The following is a 27,730-nucleotide window of genomic DNA, read 5'->3' as shown; positions in this document are numbered from 1 at the left end:
CGTCATGACAGGAGGCTGGGCTGTGCTAAGAATAGAGGATCGCGTCACCAGGACTACGGCCGGGGTAAGTCTAAACTTTTTTATAAATGTAAAAAAGTACCTTTTTTTTTTCTCTTGTGATTTTTGCGGCAGAACCGCAGCATTTCCGCAACAAAGGAGCAGCAATTCCACAGGATAAATTGACATGCTGCGGCTTAAAAAGCCACACTGCAGGTCCAGTTTTTTTGCAGCGTGTGGATGAGATTTGTTTAAACCTCATCCACTCTGCTGCGACTGTGATACGCTGCGGATTGTCCACAATAAAATGTGTTGTATAAAATCTGCAGTGTTCATGCCTAGTGTGTTCCTACCCTAAGGCCGGATTTACACGAGCGTGTGCTTTTTGCGTGCGCAAAAACGTGGCTTTTTGCGCATGCAAAATGTCCATAACAGCTCCATGTGACAGCAGCGTATGATGCGCGGCTGCGTGATTTTCGCGCAGCCGCCATCATTATGACACTCTGTTTGTATGTTTGTAGCTCGTGGTGCTTTTCTGTTTTCATTCATAGTTTATACGGCTGCAGAAGTCCTGGGCGTGATTTTCACGCACCCATTGACTTCAATGGGTGCGTGATGCGCGAACAATGCACAAATATCGGACATGTCGTGAGTTTTACGCAGCGGACTCACGCTGCGTGAAAATCACTGACAGTCCGCACGGCCCCATAGACTAACATAGGTCCGTGCGAGGCGCGTGAAAATCACTGACAGTCTGCACGGCCCCATAGAGTAACATAGGTCCGTGCGAGGCGCCTGAAAATCACGCACGTTGCACGGACGTATTACACGTTCGTCTGAATAAGCCCTAACAATAAGGCCCAGTTCACAGAGTTTTTGGGCCTTGATATTGACTCGGACACTGCGTCAGAATCAGCACCAAACAACTTCCAAAACCGCCTCCCATTGATTTAATCTGAAATCAATGGGAGCCAGTCGCGGAAAAAAGAAAAAGCAGCACGTCCTTTCTTGCCGCGGTTCCGCCACTGACCTCCCATCGAAATCAATGGGAGGCAGAAAATGCATTTTTCCCTGCGTTTTTTGTCTGTTGTCCTCAATCGCCGCGGGCAAAAAACGCAGCAAAAAACGCGGCAAGATAGTGTGGGCAGGTCAAAATCTGCCTCAAAATTCTTTAAGGAATTTTGAGGCAGATTTTTTCGGCCTGCAAAATACTCTGTGTGAACAGGGCCATACATAAACAGCACTTTGAGACACTTTACTCACCGTGTCAGAAGAGCTCCTCCCACTCCAGTCCTCGTCAGGCGATGTCTTCGGTCCAGATGTCGTCCTTCACCTCCAGGCTCCAGAAAATGGCGGGGATCGTAGAACTGCCGCCGCGCAACAACTAGACTCCTCCCCCTCTCCTTACGCAGCCATGCTCTGGAGAAGGAGGCGGAGTCGGAGGCGGAGTCGGACGAGAAGGACTAGGAGGACGAGTCGGAGGCGGGCCAGCAGGTAAGTAGACTGCGCCATTGTCCAGTGTGGCTGTCCTTCCCCCTAGATCTTGTGTTGCGGGCGCACCGCCTCCCTCTCGGCGGCGCGCCTGGTCGTTCGCGCGTGGGCGCGCGTGCTTGCGGTCGTTCGCGCGCGGTCACGCGCTTGCTCGTACGCGCGCAAACGGGCGGTGTTTCGCGGTGGTGATGAGAGGGGGGCCCGCAGCTCACGGCGGTGTTTCACGAGAGGGGGGCCCGCAGCTCACGACATTGTTTTGGTGAAAAAAACAGGCCCCATTGCAGGGGCCTGTTTTTTTCTACCAAAGGCAAGTCGCGGCAGTTGCCGGGCCCCCCTTTCAATTAAGTTTGGCCGGGCCCCCTACAGTAGTACCCCTAATACCCCCCTGATGGCGGCCCTGCCCGTAATATCAGCCGTAACGGCATGTGCAGGCGCTTGAACGCCGCATCAATTACGGGCATAATTGGTGCTGCTATTCATTGGAGTCAATTAATGACGGCTCCAATTACGGCCAAAGAAGTGACAGGTCACTTCTTTGACGCGGGCGTCTATTTACGCGCCGTCTTTTGACAGCGGCGCGTAAATTACGCCTCGTGTGAACAGACAAACGTCTGCCCATTGCTTTCAATGGGCAGATGTTTGTCAGCGCTATTGAGGCGCTATTTTCGGACGTAATTCGGGGCAAAAACGCCCGAATTATGTCCGTAAATAGGCCGTGTGAACATACCCTAAGAGGATAACCCACAGGAAGGAGGCAGCATATAAAACATAGGGAACATGTGTGCCTTCCTAACTAAATTATTAACCCCTTATTGCCTTGGCCCTGTAGTCAGGAAGTGCCCCAATTATTCAGTGCGGCCCTTGAAAGAGACAGAAAATGTTGAAATGAAGAGAGAAGTTTCTAACCTTATCAGGTGTTTATAGACGTGAAAATTGCCCTTTCTATAACTGAATACATCAGTGGTTGTAGCAGCAGCCACTGGCGTAGCTATAGGGGTCGCAGTGGTCGCAATTGCGACCGGGCCCCGAAGCCAGGGGGGCCCGCGGCCCCCCCATCAATAATGTAGGCTTAGATACAGGGTCCCACAGACAGTATCACACATGGGCCCTGTATCTAAGCCTAACACATGTGTTACTAATCTTTTTTTTTGTGTGTTTAATTGCAGGTTCGGTCGTTGGACTACGGCGGATTCCAGGACTACTTCGATGACAGCTTTTTTATTATTATCAATAAAATGGTTAATGAGGGTTGTGTGGTTTTTTTTTAATTTCAATAAAATATTTTTTCTATGTTTTTTTTTAAACTATATTACTACCGCCTTAGTAATGGCTGATTGACAGCATCCATTGCTAAGGCTTAGTGTTAGCCGATGCAGAGGCGAACACTAACCCCCATTATTACCCCGGTACCCACCGCCACCAGGGGTGCTGGGAAGAGCTGGCTATGATCCAGTACTTGACCATCTGTAGTGATAGTCGGGCCACTGGGGTGGCCGCAGGCTGGTAGTATCAGGAGGGGAAAGGCCAGATACAGTGGCCCTTCCCACCCTGGTAATGCTAGGCTGCTGCTGCTTTATTGTATCTGGCTGGTTATGAAAAATGGGGGGGACCCCACGTCATTTAAAAAAAAAAGAAATAAAAAATAATTGGAAAGAACGATGTCGGGCCCCCCCCCCCCCCCAATTTTCATAACCAGCCAGATACAACACGGCAGCAGCAGGCAGCATTACCAGTGTAGGTGCCACTGTTTTTGGCCTTCCCCAGCCTAATACTACCAGCCTGCGGCCACCCTGGTGCCTGACCATCACTACAGATGGTCGGGTACTGGTTCGTACCCGGCTCTTCCCAGTACCCCTGGTGGTGGTGGGTACCGGGGTAATAATGGGGGTTAGTGTTGGCCTCTGCACCTGCTAACATTAAGCCCCGCCTTAGTAATGGAGGTTGCCAATTAGCCGGCGGCCATTACTAAGGCGGTGATAATAAAGTTGAAAAAGATACAAGCGCATAGAAAAAATATTTTATTGAAATAAAAAAACACAACCCTCATTAACCATTTTATTGAGAATAAAAAAAAAACGCCGTCATTGAAGTCCTCGTATCCGAAGTCCAACAACCGAACCTGTAAAAAAACACAAACACACAAAAATAATCAGTAACACATAAAAAAGCAAAACAATTATTATTCTTACCTTTCCTGGGTCCAACGCTGGAGCCGCAATGTCAGCGAGCTGAGCCCTGTATCTAATCCTATCACGTGTGATACTGTCTGCTGAGCCCTGTATCTAATCCTATCAGTTGTGATACAGTCTGCTGGGCCCTATATCTAATCCTGTCATGTGTGATACTGTCTGCTGAGCCACTGTATCTAATCCTATCATGTGTGATACTGTCTGCTGGGCCCTATATCTAATTCAATCATGTGTGATACTGTCTGCTGGGCGCTATATCTAATCCAATCATGTGTGATACTGTCTGCTGGGCCCTATATCTAATCCTATCATGTGTGATACTGTTTGCTGAGCCACTGTATCTAATCCTATCATGTGTGATACTGTCTGCTGGGCCCTATCTCTAATCCTATCATGTGTGATACTGTCTGCTGAGCCGCTGTATCTAATCCTATCATGTGTGATACTGCCTTCCGAGCCACTGTATCTAATCCGATCATGTGTGATACTGTCTGCTGGGCCCTATGTCTAATCCAATCATGTGTGATACTGTCTGCTGAGCCACTGTATCTAATCCTATCATGTGTGATACTGTCTGCTCAGCCACTGTATCTAATCCTATCATGTGTGATACTGTCTGCTGAGCCACTGTATCTAATCCTATCAGTTGTGATACAGTCTGCTGGGCCCTATCTCTAATCCTGTCATGTGTGATACTGTCTGCTGAGCCGCTGTATCTAATCCTATCATGTGTGATACTGCCTTCCGAGCCACTGTATCTAATCCGATCATGTGTGATACTGTCTGCTGGGCCCTATGTCTAATCCAATCATGTGTGATACTGTCTGCTGAGCCACTGTATCTAATCCTATCATGTGTGATACTGTCTGCTCAGCCACTGTATCTAATCCTATCATGTGTGATACTGTCTGCTGAGCCACTGTATCTAATCCTATCATGTGTGATACTGCCTTCTGAGCCACTGTATCTAATCCTATCATGTGTGGTACTGTCTGCTGAGCCACTGTATCTAATCCTATCATGTGTGATACTGTCTGCTGAGTCATTGTATCTAATCCTATCATGTGTGATACTGTCTGCTGGGCCACTGCATCTAATCCTATCATGTGTGATACTGTCTGCTCAGCCACTGTATCTAATCCTATCATGTGTGATACTGTCTGCTCAGCCACTGTATCTAATCCTATCATGTGTGATACTGTCTGCTGAGCCAATGTATCTAATCCTATCCATAGTTTATAGGGTCGTAGTGCTATAGATATGCTATGCTGTCTCCTATACACACATTTTTTTGGGGGCGGACACATATGTATTGGGGCTATTTCCCCTGACATTTTAAGAGGGTATGTCCACACGGCAGCGTCCATTACGGCTGAAATTACGGTGCTGTTTTCAGGAGAAAACAGCACCGTAATTTCAGCCGTAAAGGCATGTGCAGGCGTCTTTCGCTGCGTCCATTACGGATGTAATTGGAGCTGTTTTTCCATGGAGTCCATGGAAAACGGCTCCATTTACGTCTGAAGAAGTGACAGGCACTTCTTTGACGCGGGCGTCTTTTTTACGCGCCGCCTTTTGACAGCGGCGCGTTAAAAAAATGACCGTCGTCACAGAACATGGTAAGACCCATTCAAATGAATGGGCAGATGTTTGCCAACGCTTTTGAGCCGCATTTTCGGACGTAATTCAATGCTAAAACACCCAAATTACGTCCGTAAATAGGGTGTGTGAACCCAGCCTTAGTGACGCCCCGGCTGCTAGTGCTGCATTGTTGGGTCACTTAGGAGACCCAGCGATGCAGCTGAAAGCTGCGGACCGTCGGCCATGAGAAGTTTGCGGGGGGGGGGGGGGAGGGGGGCAATAAGAACTTTTGCATCGGGGCCCATGAGCCTTTAGCTACGCCCCTGGCAGCAGCTGTACAGATGGGGAGAGCAGACAGCTCAGGAGTTATGGCAACCATCTCTGCTCTTTACTTTGTTCCTTTTTTTATTTGTTTTTGTAAAGTTACTTAACTCCTTAACCCCTTAATGACCAGCCTATTTTAGACCTTAATGACCAAGCCATTTTTTATGTTTTTCCATCGTCTCATTCAAAGGGCTATAACTTTTTTATTTTTGCGATAATATAGCTGCATAAGGTCTTGTTTTTTGCGGGACAAGTTGTAATTTTTAATAGCACTATTTTGGGGTACATATAATTTATTGATTAACTTTTATTAACTTTTTTTGGGGGTAATAGAAAAAAACCTGCAATTTCGCCACACTTTTTTGCGTCCTAGATTTACGCCGTTTACCGTGTGGTATAAATAACACAATAACTTTATTCAGTGGGTTGTTGCGATTGCAACGATACCAAATTTGTATAGTTTTTGTATGTTTTACTACTTTTACACAGTGAAAACACTTTTTTTTCTGAATCATTTGTTTTTGTTTCTCCATATTTGATACTAATATCGATCTCACACGTTCGAGCAGGGACGCCCCCAGCCCTCAGCTACCTCTGGCAGCTGAGAGCAGGGAGATTTGACAGCTCCCTGCTCTGTTTACTTATTCCGATGCAGCGCCGTAAAAAGGCTATTGCATCGGAATAAATTAGTGGCCGGCGTAAAAAAAATATGGGGTGGTCCCTAACGGGTTAAAGGGAAACTGTCAGCAGTTTTAAACCCTAAAAACTGCTGACAGAGCTATATACAGGGTGGGAGGGCAGCATACTAATACTTGTGTTGTCGGTCATGCAAGTTTAAATCCAAGTTTTGATGTCCCTGGCACCTTGATGATCGCAAGTGCCATGAAGGCGGCCTCTTCATTTTCAGTGCTCCCACCCTGTATATAGCACTGTCAGCAGCTTTGAGGGCTCAAAACTGCTGACAAGTTCCCTTTAACCCCTTGCCAACATGCACAAGGTACACCACAAATGTCCGGAAGATGCGGGTCCCACCTCTTGGACCCACACCTATCTCTTAAAGAGGCTCTGTCACCACATTATAAGTGCCCTATATTGTACATGATGTGATCGGCGCTGTAATGTAGATTACAGCAGTGTTTTTCATTTAGAAAAACGATCATTTTTGACGGAGTTTAGACCTATATTAGCTTTATTCTAATGAGTTTCTTAATGAACAACTGGGGAGAAGTGTATGACGATGATTGGTCACTGATTGGTCAGCGTCATACACTCCTCTGTACAACGCCCACTTGGCCAAAAAGTAAAACACGCCCAGTTGTTCATTAAGAAACTCATTAGCATAAAGCTAATATAGGTCATAACTCAAAATGTATCGTTTTCCTAAATAAAAAACACTGCTGTAATCTACATTACAGCGCCGATCACATTATGTACAATATAGGCCACTTATAATGTGGTGACAGAGTCTCTTTAAGCAGGTCTCCCTGACCACATCCTACCTTCTACCGCTGGACTCCAGCTGCTAAGTTACAAGTAAGGGTATGTTCACACAGCCTATTTTCGGCCGTTTTTCGGGCCGTAAACGTCCGAAACACGGCCGAAAAATCGGAAGCAGGAGCAGTTCCTATGGAGCGTTTTTCGTGGCATTTTTTTACGCGTAAAAAAAATGGCCGCGAAAAAGAAGTGCAAGACACTTCTTGGGACGTTTTTGGAGCCGTTTTCCATAGACTCTAGTGAAAAAAGCTCCGAAAACGGCCGTAAAAAACGCATTGAAAAATGCTGCGAAAATCGCTAGTGGCACAAAAAACGTCTGAAAATCAGGAGCTGTTTTCTCTTGAAAACAGCTCCGTATTTTGAGACTTTTTTGACGCTGCGTGTCAACATATCCTTACGTGCATGCATTTTTTTGGAAACAGCCAAGCTCGTTTTGTTATGCTATTTCCATATCTCCCATATAATTGGAGAAACGAAAACAGCATATCACAGCGAGCTTTGCTGTTTCCGCAACTCAGGAGCTACTGAAACATCATAGTTTCTGTAACTCCTATTTAACCCTATGCGGAGTAAAATGTGCTCCGCTGTTTCCAAAATCCAGCGACAGCGTTAAAAAGGTAGGATGTGGGGCTGGGGGCCCATTCTAGAGATAGAAGAGGGTCCAAGGGGTGGGACCTACATCTATTGGAAATATATGGCATATCCTGCAAATATTAATGTATATAGTTTCTGACCTTTAGTGGACTAACCTGTGGGTGTGGTAGTGCAATAAGAGGTGCTTTCAATCTCTCGGATATAACGTATAGAAACGTTGCACAGATGTTGTCAGACGCCGACCCTCCACACGTCGTGTCTCTGCTATCGGCGAAAGCCCTGGATCTAACTGGGAAGACTGAGGGTATGTTCACACGGGCCTATTTTCAGCCGTTTTTGGGCCGTAAACGCCCGAAACACGTCCGAAAAATCGGAAGCAGAACGCCTCCAAGCATCTGCCCATTGATTTCAATGGGAAAACGCCGTTCTGTTCCGACGGAGCGTTTTTCGCAGCATTTTTTTACGCGTAAATAAACGGCCGTGAAAAAGAAGTGCAGGACACTTCTTGGGACGTTTTTGGAGCCATAAACTCTATTGAAAAAAGATCCAAAAACGGTCGTAAAAAAAAACGCTGTGAAAAACGCAGCGAAAAACGCAAGTGGCACAAAAAAACGTCTGAAAATCAGGAGCTGTTTTCTCTTGAACATACGTGTGAACATACCCTAAGACTGAATTCTAACCAGGACTCTAACCTTCAGATGGGTGAAATATTTCGTACACATTTGGCAATTGTGATGCCTTTGTTTTCTTTTAATTGACATGGAAAAATATTTAATACAGTTTTCTACTTTTTGACACTACTGTCTGGATTAGTGCTTATGTTCTATACGCTATATCCTGTGAATATGCCATTAATGTTTGAGATGGGAATACCCCTTTAATTCTAAAGGAACTAAAAATGGGGTTGCAGATGCTATGTAAACTTTGGAATTTGTCCAGTACTAGAACCAACATAAGGCATGCACAGATTTTTGAAAGTTGATGACATTTATTATTGTCCCTTAAATCGATTGTCTGAAATGTCTTTTTATGCGGTAGAATTATCAAAGCCCCAGATCATTATCTCTTCTTGATCAAATTTGACAGTAGACATTACGCATTCCAGTAGGTAGCGTTTTCCTTGCAAGCACCAAACCCAGATTCCTCCATCAGTCTGACAAATAGTGAAACATGATTCATCACTCCAGAGAACGTTTCCAATGCTCCAGAGTCCAGTGGCGACGTGGTTTACACCACTTCATCTGACGCTTGTCATTGTCCATGGTGATGTTAGGCTTGTGTGCAGCTCCTCCGCCATGGAAACGTATTTTATAAAGCTCCCGGCGCACAGTTCTTGCGCTGATGTCACTTCCAGAGGCAATTTGGAATTCCGTAGTAAAGTGATACAACAGAGGTTAGGGGATTTTTACGCACTACATGCTTTAGTGCTTGGCGGACCTAATTTCTCAAACTAACTTGTGGAAAATGTGACATCCTATGACAGTGCCACATTTAAAGTCACTGAGCACTTCAGTACAACCCATACTACTACCAATGTTTGTCTAAAAATATTACATGGCTATGTGCTTGATGGTATGCACCTGTTTGAAATAGGTGTGGCTGACACAGCTGAACTCGAGAACAAGACCCCATGCACACGACCGTAGAAAATCTCCGTAATTTCGGACCGTAATACGGTCCGCAATTACAGACTCGCCCGGTTCTTTTTGCCGCGGACACCTTTTCGTATCTCTACGGATAGGTGTCCATGCCATAGAACCATGACGGGAATTATGAAGCATGTCCTACTTTGTATGGGAGCACGGCCCTAAAATGTGGCCCGGTGCTGGCTGTGCCCGCAATCGCGGGCCATGATTACAGGCACGGCCATGTGCATGAGGCGTAAGGAGGGTGTCCACATACTTTTGGCCATATATGGTTTCTTAAATACCTATTTTGCCTCCTTAGTCCTTTTTTTACTCCTGGGTGTATATGCTACTGGTGTATAGAATTCTGTGGTAACTATTGGAGCCTGACTACAGTCTCCTCTGTAGTCAGGTTCAGTTGAAATTCCCCTCAGGCTTCCAGCTTACAGTCTGTTCTCTCTAGCAAATGATCCTGTAGCTGCAGTCTTGCTCCCAACAGCAGGTTGCAAGAAAATGCTTCACACAGACACAAGACGGCAACAGAATATACACCTGACCTTAAGACTAACTACTACCCATATACTTGTGGCCAAATACTTTCCTTGTTGGTAGTAACATACATGTCCCTAAGGGCCAAATTACATACCTCTCTATCAGGGCCGGCGTTAGGGGGGGCAAACTGGGCAATCGCCCAGGGCCCCCATACTCTTAGGGTACCCTGCCCACAGCTGCTGCGGGGCAAGCGCCGCCCGGCCCATAATATTTATAGGCCGGGCGGCAAGCACCTCCTCATGCCCGGTGGCGTCGCTAGAACTGCGACTGCGCTATTGTTTCCACCAAAAAAACAGAAACCTTACGGAAACGTTTGATTTGCATTCATGGGTTCCCCTGACGGAAAGGTCTGACAGAAGCCATCCATGGAACCCTGACGCAGATGCGAACAGGCCGTAATTCAGCATTTGGGGGTTCAATTTTTAACCTTGCCCAGGGCCACATTTTGTCTAAAACCGGCCCTGCTCTCTATAGTTCTAGCAGCCCAGTGGGATTTCTATCCATGTCTTTGGAGGCCCACTAGAATGAGTACTAAGTTCCTGGTGTCCCAATGCAATTAATGCTCTCTATATTTTTAGGCAGCTCAGGGCATTAACATAAGTAATCCTTCAAGAGAGTCCAAGAGTAGAAGTGGTGTACCACTTCTTACAGCCTTTGGTTGGCCAAGAGCTGCACCATGACCTGACAAAGACATGCAATTATGTGTCTACCTCTGTCACATGTTTAATTGTAAGCAGCCATCACAAATTCCAATAGGGGATAATTTTCTGATCACTGGGGGCCCCACCACTGAGACCACCACCAATTGTGAGAATGGGGGTTCCAAACCCCCTTGTTCTCCTAAATGCTCGACCGCAGTGAGGAGGACATTGAATGGAGGGAAGGTCAAGCATGCGCGCTACTGCTCTATTCAATGAGAGTACAGCACTTGGCTGTTTCGTGCTTAAGCACCGCTCTATTCAAGCTCCTCCTCACTGCAGGGAGCGCAGCGAGGAGGATCTGTGAGTTTGAGGCCCCGTTCCTATGATTGGTGGAGGTGCCAGAGCTGGGGGTCCCAGTGATCAGAAAATGATCTCCTATCCTGTGAATAGGTGATCATTTATGATTTTAGGAATACCCTTTTAAGTCTTTGACTGTTGGTGCCTAATAGGGGAAAGGACACTGTGGATGTGGGGTTAAAAAGATGGAAGAGTCAAGTGGGGACAACAAAAACAACAGCGGGCAGTGATGGCAGCAGGAAGGTTATGATGTCATAACCACACAAAGTTTGTATTGTTTTCCCAGTTATTTTACGCAGGTATGATTGTTGCAAATGATATAAATAGATTATCATTAAACTGTGAAGAAGTCAGGTGGGCAGGTATGCTGCATTTAGTCGGTGGATGCCCAAGTGGTTACCAGTGGCTTTCATAGGTTACGTGCCTCTTGAACTGAATCCTATGAGGAATTTTTGGATAGTCAACAATGCTAAATATAGACCAAAGCCTCTACAGTGCATGTGTAAAGGATGGGCAGGAAATTCTGGCACAGCTGTAGTGTAAGGTTAGAACGTCTATCCGAAGCCAAGAATTATGAGTTTGGACATAACATCCAATGTATTATTCAATACTTAAATTCATCAAGTTGTCATCCTGATAAAAATAAACATTTTTAACCTTTAAGTGAATGTTGCAAACCCAAGAGATGTTTAATCAAAATTTACTCAATAAGTCCACCCAAATTAAACAAAAATGTTTTAGAGTAAATCGTGAACACAAACATCCGCGAGAAGTGAGACAGGACTGGTGTCATAACCACCCAAAGTTTATATAAGAATAATGGACTGGGGTTTTCTTGGCCCACCAGAGAAGATGATTTGGAGGTCCCATCCTCCATCTTTACATGTACACGTCCACTTATAGCTGAATTGCAATCTTTGTTGTTATTACTGAACACATGGGACATATCATCGATAAAGTCTAGAAGGTTATGTGTGAATCATCCCATAAGATATAGACCCTAATCACAACTGATTGAATCTAAAGTCAGCTCCAAATGGGGTTTTCGTCCATTGGAGTTTTGGGGCCCATTATTGTGTCAGAGCCAGGGCTACCTGGAGGATCCTTTGGTACCTTGGTGGGCCAGTCTTATACTGCAATATACAGTATCATAACTATATATTAACCATTAATGTAAGTAGAAAGATTGGACTTGTAATATCATTTTTAACCAATTAGACAAAAAATGTAAAAGTTAAAAAAAAAAGGTTTTGGGCTTGATCTGTTGAAAATAAACAAAACAAAGCAGAAACTAAAAGGGCACTTTTAGTAGGCCAGTATATACTACATGCTGAAAGAAATGTATCTTCTTTACTGCCATGGTGGAGAAGGGGACAAAAACTTTAATTTCCTTTCTGGCTTAGTTGTCACTTTTAGTATTCCACAGCCCTTAGGCCTCATGCACATGTCAGTATTCTGGTCCATATTTTGCTTCAGTATTTGGAAGCCAAAACCAGTAGTGGAACATAAACAGAAAAAAACTATAATTGAACGATTTGCACCTCTTCCATGTTTTGGACCCACTCCTGGTTTTGGCTTCCAAATACTGAAGCAAAATACGGACCAGAATACTGACGTGTGCATGAGGCCTTAGCCTGTAACGTGACCCCAAGGAGAACAAAGGCAGCCAATGTTTCAATTTGGATAGCTGTTTATTACAAAAAACTTCTTTAGCAGTGACAGGTGACCTAGTAGTTGGTTTGGGGTCAGCTCCTGAGTTTCGGAACCTTGCTTTTATTTTTTTACAGCTGGTTTTATTTTGTATTCACCTTGTGCACTGGGTACCTGCATTCTTCCAATTACTACTTTACGGTTAACTCCTTGCCTAGCGGAGTTGCTTGACTTAGGGCGGGTTCACACATGGCGGAATTTCACTTAAATTCCGCTGCGGACACTCCGCAGCGTTATTCCGCAGCGGAGCCGTTTCTCCATTGACTTTCACTTTAATTTAGCAGTGTTCGTTTACACGATGCGTACAATTCCGCTGCGGAGCATAGGCTGCGGAGCGGAATTTGGTGTCCGCAGCATGCTCTGTCTGTTGCGGAGCAGTGGCGGACTCATGGCGGAATTTCTCCATTGACTTCAATGGAGATTCAAAGTTCCGCAATGAAGTCCGCAGCTGTCATGCACATGTTATGTGTGCTGCGGATGCGTCTTGCTTTTTTAACTTGACATTTCTTCATTCTGGCTGGACCTATGCATTTCTAGGTCTACAGCCAGACTGAGGAAGTCAATGGGGCTCCCGTAATGACGGGAGCGTTGCTAGGAGACGTCAGTAAATAGTCACTGTCCAGGGTGCTGAAAGAGTTAAGCGATCGGCAGTAACTGTTTCTGCACCCGGGACAGTGACTACCGATCTCAATATACATGTATCTGTAAAAAAAAATGAAGTTCGTACTTACCGAGAACTCCCTGTTTCTGTCTCCAGTCCGGCCTCCCAGGATGACGTTTCAGTGTAAGTGACGGCTGCAGCCAATCACAGGCCAAGCACAGGCTGCAGCGGTCACATGGACTGCCGCGTCATCCAGGGAGGTCGGGCTGGATGCCGAAGGAGGGACGCGTCATAAAGACAACGGGCGGTAAGTATGAATTTCTTTTACTATCACTAGGGAAAGTGCTGTCCCTTCTCTCTATCCTGCACTGATAGGGAGAAGGGAAGCACTTTTCCCGCAGTCCGCAGCAGCTAGTCCGCATCAATTTTCTGCACATTTTGTGCAGATCCGCAGCCGTAATCCGCAACCCGGATTAGGTGCGGCATTGATGCGGACAGTTGCGGAGGAATTCCGCCATGTGTGGTCATGCCCTTACACTCTGGCAACCGCGCCGCAATCTCCACTGCCCCTTACAAACAAGGGATGACATGAGCTGAAGCCTAATATGGTCCAATGTTATGTGGAGTTACACTTTTAACACCTTACCGCTGTTGCCACTTTTGACATTCCTGACAGAGCCTCATTTTTCAAATCAGACATGTCTCACTTTATGTGGAAGTAACTTCGGAATGCTTTTACCTATCCAAGCGATTCTTAGATTGTTTTCTCGTGACACATTGGACTTTATGTTACTGGTAACATTTGGTCGATACATTCAGTATTTAATTGTGAAAACCACCAAAATTTAGTGACTAATTGCAAAAATTAGCATTTATATAAGTTTAAATGTATCTGCTTGTAAGACAGGCCGTTATACCACACAAAATTGTTGCTTATTAACATTTCCCATATGTCTGCTTTAGATTGGCATCGGTTTTTTGAACATTCTTTTATTTTTCTAGGACATTACAAGGCTTATAACTTTAACAGAAATTTCCCACATTTTCGAAAAAATTTCTAAAGGCTATTTTTACAGAGACCAGTTCAGTTGTGAAGTGGCTTTAAGGAGCCCATACAATACAAACCCCCATAAATGACCCAATTTTAAAAACTGCACCCTTCAAAGTATTTAAAACAGCATTTAGAAAATGTGTTGTTAACCCTTTAGGCTTTTCACAGGAATCAAAGCAAAGTAGAGGTGAAATTCATTTTCTTCTGTAACATAGAAGGTTTTACCAGAGAAACGCAACTCAATATTTATTGCCCAGATTCTGCCATTTCTGCAGGCCTCTGATCTGAATAATAAAAGAAATCCCTGAGAAGTGACCCTATTTTGGAAACTACACCCCTCAAGGCATTTATTAAGGGGTGTAGTCAGCATTTTCACCCTACAGTTCTTTTACATAAATTATTGCACTGCGGATGGTGCAAAGTAAAAATTGCAATTTTTCCCTAGATATGCCATTTCAGTGGCAAACATGTCATGCCCAGCTTGTGCCACTGGAGATACAAAGCAAAAAATAGTTAAAATGGTTCTCCCGGGTATGGCGATGCCATATATGTGGAAGTAAACTGCTGTTTGGGCACGCTGTAGGGTTCAGAAGGGAGGGAGCACCATTTGGCCTTTGGAGCGTGGATTTTGCTTGGTAGTACACTACTGTTCAAAAGTTTAGGGTCACTCAGAAATTTCCTTATTTTTGAAAGAAAAGCACAGTTTTTTTCAATGAAGATAACATAAAATTAATCAGAAATACACTCTATACATTGTTAATGTGCTAAATGACTATTCTAGCTGCAAACGTCTGTTTTTTAATGCAATATCTACATAGGTGTATAGAGGCCCATTTCCAGCAACCATCACTCCAGTGTTCTAATGGTACATTGTGTTTGCTAACTGTGTTAGAAGGCTAATGGATGATTAGAAAACACTTGAAAACCCTTGTGCAATTATGTTAGCACCGCTGTAAACAGTTTTGCTGTTTAGAGGAGCTATAAATCTGACCTTCCTTTGAGCTAGTTGAGAATCTGGAGCATTACATCTGTCGGTTCGATTAAACTCTCAAAATGGCTAGAAAAAGAGAGCTTTCATGTGAAACTCGACAGTCTATTCTTGTTCCTAGAAATGAAGGCTATTCCATGTGAGAAATTGCCAAGAAACTGAAGATTTCCTACAACGGTGTGTAGTATTCCGTTTAGAGGACAGCACACACAGGCTCTAACCAGAGTAGAAAGAGAAGTGGGAGGCCCCGCTGCACAACTGAGCAACAAGACAAGTACATTAGAGTCTCTAGTTTGAGAAATAGGCGCCTCACAGGTCCTCAACTGGCAGCTTCATTAAATAGTACCCGCAAAACGCCAGTGTCAACGTCTACAGTGAAGAGGCGACTCCGGGATGCTGGCCTTCAGGGCAGAGTGGCAAAGAAAAAGCCATATCTGAGACTGGCTAATAAAAGGAAAAGATTAATATGGGCAAAAGCACACAGACATTGGACAGAGGAAGATTGGAAAAAGTGTTATGAACAGACGAATCGAAGTTTGAGGTATTTGGATCACACAGAAGAACATTTGTGAGACGCAGAACAACTGAAAAGATGCTGGAAGAGTGCCTGACGCCATCTGTCAAGCATGGTGGAGGTAATGTGATGGTCTGGGGTTGCTTTGGTGCTGGTAAAGTGGGAGATTTGTACAAGGTAAAAGGGATTTTGAATAAGGAAGGCTATCACTCCATTTTGCAACGCCATGCCATACCCTGTGGACATCGCTTGATTGGAGCCAATTTCATCCTACAACAGGACAATGACCCAAAGCACACCTCCAAATTATGGAAGAACTATTTAGGGAAGAAGCAGGCAGCTGGTATTCTATCTGTAATGGAGTGGCCAGCGCAGTCACCAGATCTCAACCCCATAGAGCTGTTGTGGGAGCAGCTTGACCGTATGGTACGCAAGAAGTGGCCACTAGACAATGAACAACGCCAATATTTAGACCAGTGGAACTATAAAATATCATCTATTCATCTGGTACAGTATATAAGAATGATATTTGGACATAACTGGATAAATACCTGTATGTATCTTGCTCTGTCACGTAATGGAACATCCGAATATTTATGTCAGAAGAGATATCGTGTTGTAATTGTGAGTGTTGACTGACCATATGAAGGTCTTAGAGGGTCACAATTCAACACTGTCTAAATTAAGAGTGCATGTAATATCACGGAATGGCATTTACAGTCTCTTCCTTTCCGCTAAAAGGATCTCCGTCTATTTGACATGATGTTGTTCCTCATAACATTAGCCAGGAAAATGTTACTTTGGGATATTTATGGAATTAGGTTCTAGACAAGCAGATGGTACCAGCCTGTAGTTCTCTAAGTCCTGTTGAAATGCAAGTTTTCATATGTTCTGCCATATTTAAAAAATATGATGTATTTATGTGGGCAATCCAAGATTAGTTGGTGACTAATATTGTAGATGGGACACTGAATGAAATTGCGAATTTTACTGTTACTATGGCAATACTGCTCGCTGCTGCAATATAATTTATTTGCGTTGTCAACTTTTTGTTTGTTTATTTGTTTGTTTGTTTTTTACATATTCAGGACCCAGCAAACTTTGGCATTGAAGACTCAAATAATTTTTTTTACAGCCGTAACTTGTTTTATTTTTGCGGTACAGGTTGTATGTTTATAATGCCCTTTTTCACACTTTGAGGCCTCATGCACACGACCGGGCCTGTAATCACAGCCCGCGACTGCGGGCACGGGGCGGCCGGGGGCCGCATTTCCGTGCTGTGCTCCCATACAAAGCACGGCCTGCAAAAAAACGAAAAGTAGGACATGCTCCATATTTCCCGGCACGGTTCTACGGCACGGAGCGATACGGAAAGGTTTCCGCAGCTAATAGAACTGGGCGGGACCAATAAAACGAGGTGTCAATTAGAATGAAGGTAATCTTAGTCTGATATTCTTGGTTGTTAGCCAAACCCAATCTCGAGCAGAAATGGTGGGACCATGTCGACGATGGTTATCTTTTATCCTGAGTCTCTGGTGTACTTCCCAAATGTAGGTTAGATCTGTGCAAAGGGCATTGATCGCGGGTACTACAAACTGACAGGACAATGGGAAAGGAAGACCAGGCTGGAGTATAAGAACAACCTCGAGGAGACGTAGTTATTATGGGCAAATTCTGCCCATGGCAGAAGTCCGATCCAGTAATCTTTGTGTGCATTGATGTAGGAGCACAAGAATTTTTACAAGGCCTGATGGGTCTGTTCTTTCTGCCTATTGGTCTGGGGGTGATAGCATGAGGAGGAATCCTTTACATAAGGACCTCCAGAACATAAAAAGAAACTGAAACTCCTGATCAGAAACCATATGATGAGAAAGGCAGTGAATGCATCAGATTTCTTGAAAGAGTTTTTTGACCAGTTGTGGAGCAGAGGGTAATCCCAGCTGGGGAATGACATGAGCCATCTTTGAAAACATGTCTAACACCACCCATGTTAGAGATTTACATTGAGCCACAGTTCAGTTGGTAATAAAGTCCATGGAGATGTCAGTCCAGGACTGTGTGGGAATGGGTAATGGCTGCAGGAGTCCAGACGGTGTCTGACGGGAGTATTTGACTTGTGCACAAATGGAACAAACTGAAACAAAGTCTGTACCATCTTGCTTCAAATGGGGCCACCAGTAGTATCTAGCATGGATATGCATAGCGCATAACCTGCCAGGGTGACCCAACAACATAGAGGAATGTGCCCAGCGTAGAACCCGGTGTCGCAAAGCGGGTGGACCAAAAGTCAGACCAATAGGAGGATGGCATAAAGAAACTCCGACATGAGCTAGAATTCATTGAGCATCTACAATGTGTGCAGGATGCTCTGGACAGGAGTCAGGTGCATCAAAGTAATGAGAGAAGGCATGGCCCTATGATTCTTGATAGCAGTACTATACGTGAGTATGAAATCAAAACATGTGAAAAAGAGAGACCAGTGGCCTTGTCGAGGGTTTAATCTCCAGGTGTCTACAACGGTTTTTATGGTCCATATAGATGGTGACAGAACGATTAGCCCCTCCAACAGATGTCGCCATTCTTCTAATTCAGACTTCACTACCAACAGTTCTTGATCTTCAATGGAATAATTCTGTTCTGCTGGAGAGAATATTTTTTGAAGAAGACAGAAAGAACGGAGTTTACTGCTAGCCCAATTTCTGGGAGAAGATGTACATTGAATAAACAAGCTGTATGGCAGTTTTGCATCTATCCCTACTATTCATCTCCATCTATTATAGGTAAATTCTTATGTAACAGCGGTAAAATATATGGTAAAGAACAACAATATCTAATACTTATCATATTCGCAGCCTTAGTCAATGCACCTATATAAAATCATACTTAATATTAATACTATACAATCTATGAGGTTGCGGGTCACTATCTCAGTAATGGGAGTGGAGGCTGAAATTTAGTAACCACTCTACTGAGCACAAAATGGATTGCTATTTAGCTTCTTCCATATGTAGTAAAGGTATATGGTGTGGTCCTAGTCCAAGTGTAAGGCCCGAAAACATGAAGTGCTGAATGTCTGCATGGCCTTGTAATGGCATGTATGAAACTTTTACAGGTGGAAATTCTGTTTAATATCTCATACATACGGCCATATTATGGCTCCATACAATTCCCTAGTCTTACAGGGCCATAATACGGCATCCATACCAAGCCATACTGCACCTTTTCTGTATAGGAGGCACCATATGGTGGCATACCGAGGGCTTTCGGCTCAGAACGGAACACCAGGGACGTGCGCTACCAAGCCTACCATGCTACCAGGCTCCATTTGGATAAAACTTCCTTCTAGAATTTGCACTATGCCAGAATGTACAGTAAGATACAGAATTTATTGGGTTAAACAACATCATCTGACGGGGAGCAATTACTTTTCAATGTTCCATAGCAAGTTACATATTATGCTGTTAAAAATACAATAAACTTGTAAACTTTGTGAATGCTATTTATGGGGTAACATAGAGAGATACTGGAGAAGCTGTTGGGTCTATATTAAGAACTGATGACAGCAACAGGTGCCTGTAAACTAATGGGTTTCGTGACCGGCCCTGTTTTCAGAGGGCGAGAAAAGAAAACAGACTTCTCACAGATGTAGGTGAAAAATTTTATCTTAACCCTTTTCCTATGATGTTTTTGTGTCAGTAAGGCTCAGTCCACATTTGTTTTGTGCACACGTTTGTACTATACGGCGACTTATACGTCTTTTAAATTTACAAAAACGTGCGCTTACTTTTTTGTAGTATGCGTCTCATACGTTTTTATACGTTTGTGTCTTCTAAAAAGGTATAAGTTTTTTGTTCTTAAACCAAATCAATAAAGATTTGTTAAGTCAAAATATAAAGGAAGAAGTCGGGAGTGGCTGCAGTGTTTTCTGGCGCCAGTTCTGAGGGGCTTGGCAGGTGGTTGCCTGGTTTTGTCTCATGATCTCCGTACCTCCGGCTGTCTCATGAGCTCCATACCTGACGTCTCCATTTTGGCAAGAAACTCAGATTTATCGGGGCCTATTTAGCTTTGAGGCCTCATGCACACGACCGGGCCTGTAATCACAGCCCGCGACTGCGGGCACGGGGCGGCCGGGGGCCGCATTTCCGTGCTGTGCTCCCATACAAAGCACGGCCTGCAAAAAAACGAAAAGTAGGACATGCTCCATATTTCCCGGCACGGTTCTACGGCACGGAGCGATACGGAAAGGTTTCCGCAGCTAATAGAACTGGGCGGGACCAATAAAACGAGGTGTCAATTAGAATGAAGGTAATCTTAGTCTGATATTCTTGGTTGTTAGCCAAACCCAATCTCGAGCAGAAATGGTGGGACCATGTCGACGATGGTTATCTTTTATCCTGAGTCTCTGGTGTACTTCCCAAATGTAGGTTAGATCTATTTAGCTTTGTAGCTGCAAGGTACCTCTTATCTTACTCTTCTACAGGATAGGTGATAAGTGTTTGATTGCTGGAGCTCCCACCGCTGTGACCCTCACCGATCCAGAGAACGGGGGTCCCGAGCCCCTGTATAATCGGAGCGGCAACTCCATTCAATCTCTATAAGACCGCCGGAGATAGCCAAGCTCTGGACTGGTCTCTCCGACAGGCCTATAAAAAATTAATGGAGTGGGAGGGTACAGCGGACTCGAAACCCTGTTCTCTGGATCGGTGGGGGTTCCAGCGGTAGGATCCCCAGTGATCAAACACATATCTTTCCTGTAGATAGGTGATAAGTTGTTTTGGTGGGATAACCCCTTTAAGGTATAACATAAAGCACCAACTTTGTCAGTGGCCTTCACTTTCACCACCACATTATTTGCTCCATCAAACTTATTCTACACTTTTGGAAACATTAGTTTGTAAGGTTTTCCCCTGACATAATTTTCTTTTAGGGTCACAAAGGGTCAGTGCTCACTTCTAGAATATTCTATACAAAATATCTATAGAGGTCATATTATTGCGCCATTATATCAGTTTACATATGAATACCCGTCTATGAGCCCCAACCTGTTCTGGAATGACAGGTCAATTGTGCATAGTGAAAGGGGGATGGGGGGAGTAATTTTAAAAGGTCATGTGATATTATTATTATTGGCCATCTCAAGGGCAGTCTCCTAATTGTGTCCCTAAAGAATAGAGGATCTCCGGTATCAAATGTGACATTTGTGGGTTGGATGGAAAGAGCTGCGTATTTATATGGATCTTGACGTGGTCTTAATGAGTCATTAACGTGTGTCTCCAGGGAGACTGTAGGCGGTGACCAAGGACAGCGCCCGATCTACTGTACGAACAGCTGCCAGGTAGTCAACGTAGAGAATCAAAATGGCGAATAAATTAATCCAAAAAATCTATGATTTCAGCAATTTTGTCCTATTGCATACACTCCGGCTATGTATATAACGTTCTTGCCATATATATACAGAAAGCATGACCTCATCAGAAACTCTGCTCGTTCATTTGATGCTCTCCACCCTCCTGCTACTTTAGTTCCAACACAGACAGTTACAAATCACATCGCCCAGAGAGGTGACGAGAGTCCAAGCCAAGAAGGGATTGATAACATCCACTGCCCCCGGACTAAGCGGTCTTCAGGTAATCGTATTCTTAGCCGCTCTCCTGTTATAATAGTTTATTACAACTCTATGTTTCCATGGGCTTACCATGCAATCTCTATTATACTTTATAGTCTATTCTAAGGTTGGCATGTGAAAAGGTTGGTATGTCTGGTCAATGGCAGCTGTTCAGTGTTTCTCCATTTGAGATAGGATTCTGCATTCTTGGCATCTCCTGTTGATACTGTAAGCGCCCCGTGTAAGACCAGGGTAATGACAATGCCCAGTTGTTAACGTGGCTTAGTATACTGTATATAGGCACCATTATAGACGTTTATGTGTTAGGTAAAGTCGTCTGAAATTTGAGGTTTTTTTTCTATTTGTCTTTTGTAAAAATTCACTATTTCAAATTTGCCATTCCTATAAATATTACTGAGTTGATCACTAATAACATTAATACAGGAAATCTCAATGTAAACTAATTAGAACATTCCCTCTACACTACAAAGATGTATAAAATACTCCTAAAATGTTAAACATGTCTGATTTAGATGCATAGATGTAGCAGAGCTGACTTTTGTTATCCAACTTTTTGGGGCTTTAGTCTTTAACATCTTGATAACGTAAAATAATACAATGCAGTCCTAGATAAAAGCACTGATAACCACGTGAAATCGTGATGAATTGTGCCAAATTACAAACTCAGCACTTTTATATTGACAAACTCAGCTCCACAACATTTGGACTTCTTAGATACAGATGTAGCAGAGCTGAGCTTGCTGTTAGATTTTATAGTCAAATGTAAAACCACTGATATTATTGTGATATTAGGATATGCAAAATGACAAACTCAGCACTGTAACATTGACAAACTCAGCACTGCTACATTGACAAACTCAGCACTGTGGCATCTGGACTTCTTTAATACACAGATGTAGCAGATCTGAGTTTGTCATTTGATTATTTGGGGTTGTATTTAATATCCTGATAATGTAAGGAAATACAGTAGTTTTACCTGCAGTCCTAGGTAAAAGCATTGATTACACTCTGATATCATGATGAATTGTGCCAAATGGCAAACTCATCACTTCTACACTGACAAACTCAGCACTTGTGGTATCTGGACTTCTTTAATACACAGATGAAGCAGCAGAGCTAAATTTGTCATTGAGCTCTTTGGAACTTTCTCCTTTAACATCCCAATAACGTAAGACAATACAGTAGGTTCACCTGCAGTCCTAGATAATGCGACTAATAACACTGTGATACCATGATGAGTTACGACCAATGACAAACTCAACATTTCTACACTGACAGACCAGAGCTGTGATCTCTGGAATTCTATAGATACACAGATATAGCAGAGCGAAATTTATGTTTAAACTCCTTGAAAGTGTATCCTTTAACACCGTGATATCGTGATATAATGCTGTAGGTATACCTGCAGTCCTAGGTAAAACCCACTGATAACACTGTAATATCACGAGTTGTGAAAAATTACAAACTCAGGACTTCCTACACAGTGGCATCCGGACTTCTTTAGATACACAGATGTAGCAGAGCTGAATTTATTATTAACACAAAATAATACAGTAGGTTTACATGAAGTCCTATGTAAACCACTGATAATATCTGTGAAATTATTATAAATTCTAAAAAATGACAAACGTATCTCTGCTATCATCTGGACTGTTGCCTTGCAGATATCAGCAGAGTGTAAATGGCAAACCTTTAAGGGTATGTTCACACGGCCTATTTACGGACGTAATTCGGGCGTTTTTTCCCCCGAATTACGTCTGAAAATAGCGCCTCAATAGCGTTGACAAACATCTGCCCATTGAAAGCAATGGGCAGACGTTTGTCTGTTCACACGAGGCGTAATTTACGCGCCGCTGTCAAATGACGGCGCGTAAATAGACGCCCGCGTCAAAGAAGTGACCTGTCACTTCTTTGGCCGTAATTGGAGCCGTTATTCATTGACTCCAATGAATAGCAGCGCCAATTACGTCCGTAATTGACGCGGCGTTCAAGCGCCTGCACATGCCGTTACGGCTGACATTACGGGGATGTTTTCAGGCTGAAACATCCCCGTAATTTCAGCTGTTACGGACGCCCTCGTGTGAACATACCCTAATTTACAAATGGTCCTCGGTGGCGTAACGCATGACAGCAGATTGATGGAAACAGTGTAGAAAAGCAAAAATACACTTACATTTTTAAAGGCTATGTAAACCTTTGAAAGAAAAGACATTTTTTTTTAAATCAATAATTAGTCAGTGTGATTAGTGTAACTTTCTAAATAGTTTTTATTAAAAATTATTTTAAATTCCCCCCTAAGTCTATAAATGGAATTCAATACCATAGAAAGTCTTTTCGAGAATAGGCCGATCAAAAACTAAGCGGCTTAGGGTATGTTCACACGAGGGCGTCCGTAACGGCTGAAATTACGGGGATGTTTCAGCCTGAAAACATCCCCGTAATTTCAGCCGTAACGGCATGTGCAGGCGCTTGAACGCCGCGTCAATTACGGACGTAATTGGCGCTGCTATTCATTGGAGTCAATGAATAACGGCTCCAATTACGGCCAAAGAAGTGACAGGTCACTTCTTTGACGCGGGCGTCTATTTACGCGCCGTCATTTGCTTTCAATGGGCAGATGTTTGTCAACGCTATTGAGGCGCTATTTTCAGACGTAATTCGGGGCAAAAACGCCCGAATTACGTCCGTAAATAGGCCGTGTGAACATACCCTTAGCGCTCACCCGAGCGCTTTTGCCGCTTTGTTTTAGCAATCGGCGGGGATCTCACTGCTTAGACCCCCAATGATCAAAACTTCTGACATGTCACTATGACATGTCAGAAGTTTTTGGAAAGTTATATATTATATAATGTGGTAGCTGCTTTTATAACAAATGTGGTGTCTTCTATCTAAATAGAGCTGCGGATCTTAGTAGGACGTGAAGTATACAGTCTGTGTTTATAGACATGATGTAAATGATTATCTGAACGCTGTAATATTTTTTCCGCCGTTTCCATATTGAGCGCTGCAGACTCACACACTCCACGACTCCTCGATGTCTGAGGCTTATAAGGAATCTCTGTCTACTTTTAAGCCTGCAAGCGTGCCAGCCAATGCAGGGGGTTCCTGGGACTTATATCAGATAACAAGTGCGGCAGTGAATCAGCTGTTGCAGCAGTATACATTATGTAATATATGAGTTAACGGAGATTAGGACCTAAGATGACATTTTCATGCTGGCGATCAGCAATCACAATGGTAATAAAATACTAGGAAGAAAATTATAACAAAAAATGCATGACCAGGGGACTGTGGAGTACGTTTATTCTCATAAGGGCGGATTTACACGAGCGTGTGTGTTTTGCGGACGAAAAAAACCCAGTGTTTTGCGTGCGCAAAAGTCACTTAACAGCTCCGTGTTTCAGCCCCGTATGATGCATGGCTGCGTGATTTTCGCGCAGCCGCCATCATTATGACACTCCGTTTGGATGTTTGTAAACAGAAAAGCACGTGGCGCTTTTCTGTTTACATTCATTCTTTTACTGCTGTCGCGTGAATAACGCGCATCCCACGGAAGTGCTTCCGTGGGGCGCGCGTGATTTTAACGCACCCATTGACTTCAATGGGTGCGTGATGCGCGAACAACGCAGAAATATAGGACATGTCGTGAGTTTTACGCAACGGACTCACGTTGCGCAAAAAACACGGACTTTCTGCACGGCCCTATAGACTAACATAGGTCCATACGACACGCGTGAAAATCACCCGCGTTGCGCGGACGCATATCACGTTCGTGTAAATAAGCCCTAAGGGTGATGTTACTATCAATACTACTCCCCTTAATGGCCATACCACCTACACAACCCGTCCCCTATAAGAAAACACGGACACCTTGGGTTGGATAAATTTGGCCACAGCAGCCATTTTATTAACAAACAAATATAATGGAAACAACAATTTACATATAAGAATAACAATGGAAGGGGAGTCCTTGGAGCTACAAAAGTCTGTCAACATAAACTGCCCACCTGCATCGTATTTTACTCCCAGCCGTCAACCTACAGGCTCAGGGACACCGTCATACCTGCAGTTGGCTGATCTAAACTGTAACCACTCCCCGGGACACCATGCAGCAGGAGCCCAAATTGACCAGACCACTAAACCATAATAAATTAGGGAGGGACCATACCCCCGATGAATCCCCCCACACCAATTTACCGCCAACTACAAGGACCCCCAATCCGCCACGCTACTGTTGCGACACTGCAATAACCGCTCCTCAGGATCACCTTGTACCTGTAAAAAAAGCAAAAACAACAGCAACAAAGCGAAATCCCACACTTGTCAATATACATGACAAACGAGAAATTAGGGATGGAGGGCGGGACAAGGTTAACGTTGTCTGAGTATATGAATAGTTAGCAGTCAGTACCAGTCATCACTGATATGAATAGCCACAAGTTGCTGTATTCATTTCCACATTTGTCCAGGGTATGTAGCTGTGCCTGCTGTTACGGATAGGGTGATAATCTGATAATCTGCCACTTTGTGACTGCGGTTCTAGAAATCAAGACATGTAACCAAGATTTACATTGTGACAATAATGAGAACATTCATAAATATAAAGTATATTCAATACATTAGAATTTGGTATTATTATGTGATAATAAAGTATAATAATCATCACATTATTGAATTGCGTTAATGATACCAATTCAATACAATCTCACGACATCCAGTAAAAAAAATTTATACGTTCAACATATATTTTTTTTTAAATGGATGATGGTTGGTATCCATCAGAGGCATCCGTCACAGTCATTCAGAAACAAAACGTATACTTTTTTATATGGGAGTCTACGTGCTACAGATGGCATCCGTCGGAGTTATATGTTTTTTTACATGTTTGTTCAACATCTCGCGCCATACATCTCGGGATATGTCGGGTTTGGAGATAAATTAAGAGAGGACACATCTCTATATGTCTAACATAGGATTTTTGGTTTAGACAACACCTTGTTACGTGCCATATTAAAGGGGTTATTTCATGGAGACAAATAGGGCACCCCTATTTCTGATCACCCCTATTAGCCACAGTGGAAAGCTGCTACTGTAAGTACGATGGGCTCCCATTCCAGCAGACTCAGCCCAGCAATGTATTACATAGTCACTCATTCTGGGCTATTGCAGGAAATAATGGTGGCAGGATAAAACTTCACCCAGGTTTTTTTTTTTTTAGAGAAGAGATTGACTTAGTGAGAGAATCCCTTTAAGGTTTACTTGCCTAAAAGAGAGGTCTCTAAATCAGAACTCGCCACTGACAGGAATGGCTATAAACTCTGGAGATGCCCAGTAAAAACAATGGACAACCCAGCACTGCATTACAGCCATCACCTCTAACAGCTCTTTAAGTGCGCAAGTATTTTAATGAATATTTATAGATAGTCCAGAGTCCTTGTTATCTTTGCTGCAGTGTATGGCCCAGGCTAAAGGTGGCCTTACATATTAGATTAATGTTGGCCGAACCTGCCGATTTCAGCAGGATAGGCCAACCATCTATTGTGTATGGGTCCTCCTGACTCCTTCTTGATGGCAGATGTCGGGGGAAAGAAGGATAGGGCAGTTGGAATTCAACATGCCCGATCCTTTTGGTTTTGAAGGGATATAAGCCACTGCCAGATGTAAAAAAGACGTGAAAGGAAAATAAAAGCAGATTGGTGTGTGAGAGGGGAGGAGTTCCTTTCTTTTTTTTTTTTTGTATAGTAACTTCTATATGCTTAGGACTCAAATATTGTAATCTACTTTATTTAACAGGCTGCTATTGTTACCGAGACATCTATAAAGTACTCTAATCCTCTCTTTCCGCATTAGACTGAACTGTGGTGAAGACCCTGTTGGTGATTCCCGACTTTTTTGTGGTACACTACACCCCCCTCTGTGAAGATGGAACGATCTACACAAGAGCTCTTCCTCAACTTCATGATCGTGTTGATCACCGTGCTGTTGATGTGGCTTCTGGTCAAGTCTTACCTTGAATAAAACGACTGTATGATGCTGTTCGGATATATCGAAGTCAATATTTTCAGCCCCTTCAGTGTCGGAGATGTTCTCAGCACTGAAGGGGCTACATGAATAAGTCTATGGCACTTTGTACATTACTTACATCCATACTCATATTCTGGGCTTAGCTGAAATAATTCATAGAAAGCAAAGAAAGTTATTTGTCTTCACTTAGATCATGTTGCTTTTCAAAAACAAAAAGAAAATCTTAGCCATACTATTGTCAACCACTGATCATGACTATGTCAAACGCTTGTGAAGATCAAATGTACAGTGCTACTACCACCACCAATATCTACCACATAGTGCTGTCTTCCCCACGATCCAAGATGATAACAACTTAACTGACACCGGGACAC

The 27,730-nt window shown here is 43.6% G+C and overlaps 1 protein-coding gene across 2 annotated transcripts; it reads left to right on the top strand.

Annotated features, from left to right (window-relative positions):
* Positions 1–27,730, top strand: LOC142740490 (sarcolipin-like). 2 transcript variants are annotated; one of them, XM_075849983.1, is made up of 2 exons: positions 1–64; positions 27,183–27,730. In XM_075849983.1, exon 2 carries the CDS (start codon positions 27,255–27,257, stop codon positions 27,348–27,350), a length of 96 nt encoding a protein of 31 aa, XP_075706098.1. In that variant the 5' UTR covers positions 1–64; positions 27,183–27,254; the 3' UTR covers positions 27,351–27,730. The 2 variants fall into 2 exon arrangements, with proteins under 2 accessions (XP_075706098.1, XP_075706099.1); XM_075849984.1 differs by lacking the exon at positions 1–64 and adding an exon at positions 21,246–21,333.

Source organism: Rhinoderma darwinii, chromosome 2, assembly GCF_050947455.1.
Source record: "Rhinoderma darwinii isolate aRhiDar2 chromosome 2, aRhiDar2.hap1, whole genome shotgun sequence".
Taxonomy (NCBI): domain Eukaryota; kingdom Metazoa; phylum Chordata; class Amphibia; order Anura; family Rhinodermatidae; genus Rhinoderma; species Rhinoderma darwinii.
This window is presented reverse-complemented; position numbering and strand designations above follow the sequence as displayed.

Coding starts and splice junctions, on each gene's coding strand:
- LOC142740490 (XM_075849983.1), top strand. CDS start 27,255: ATGGAACGATCTACACAAGAGCTCTTCCTCAACTTCATGATCGTGTTG.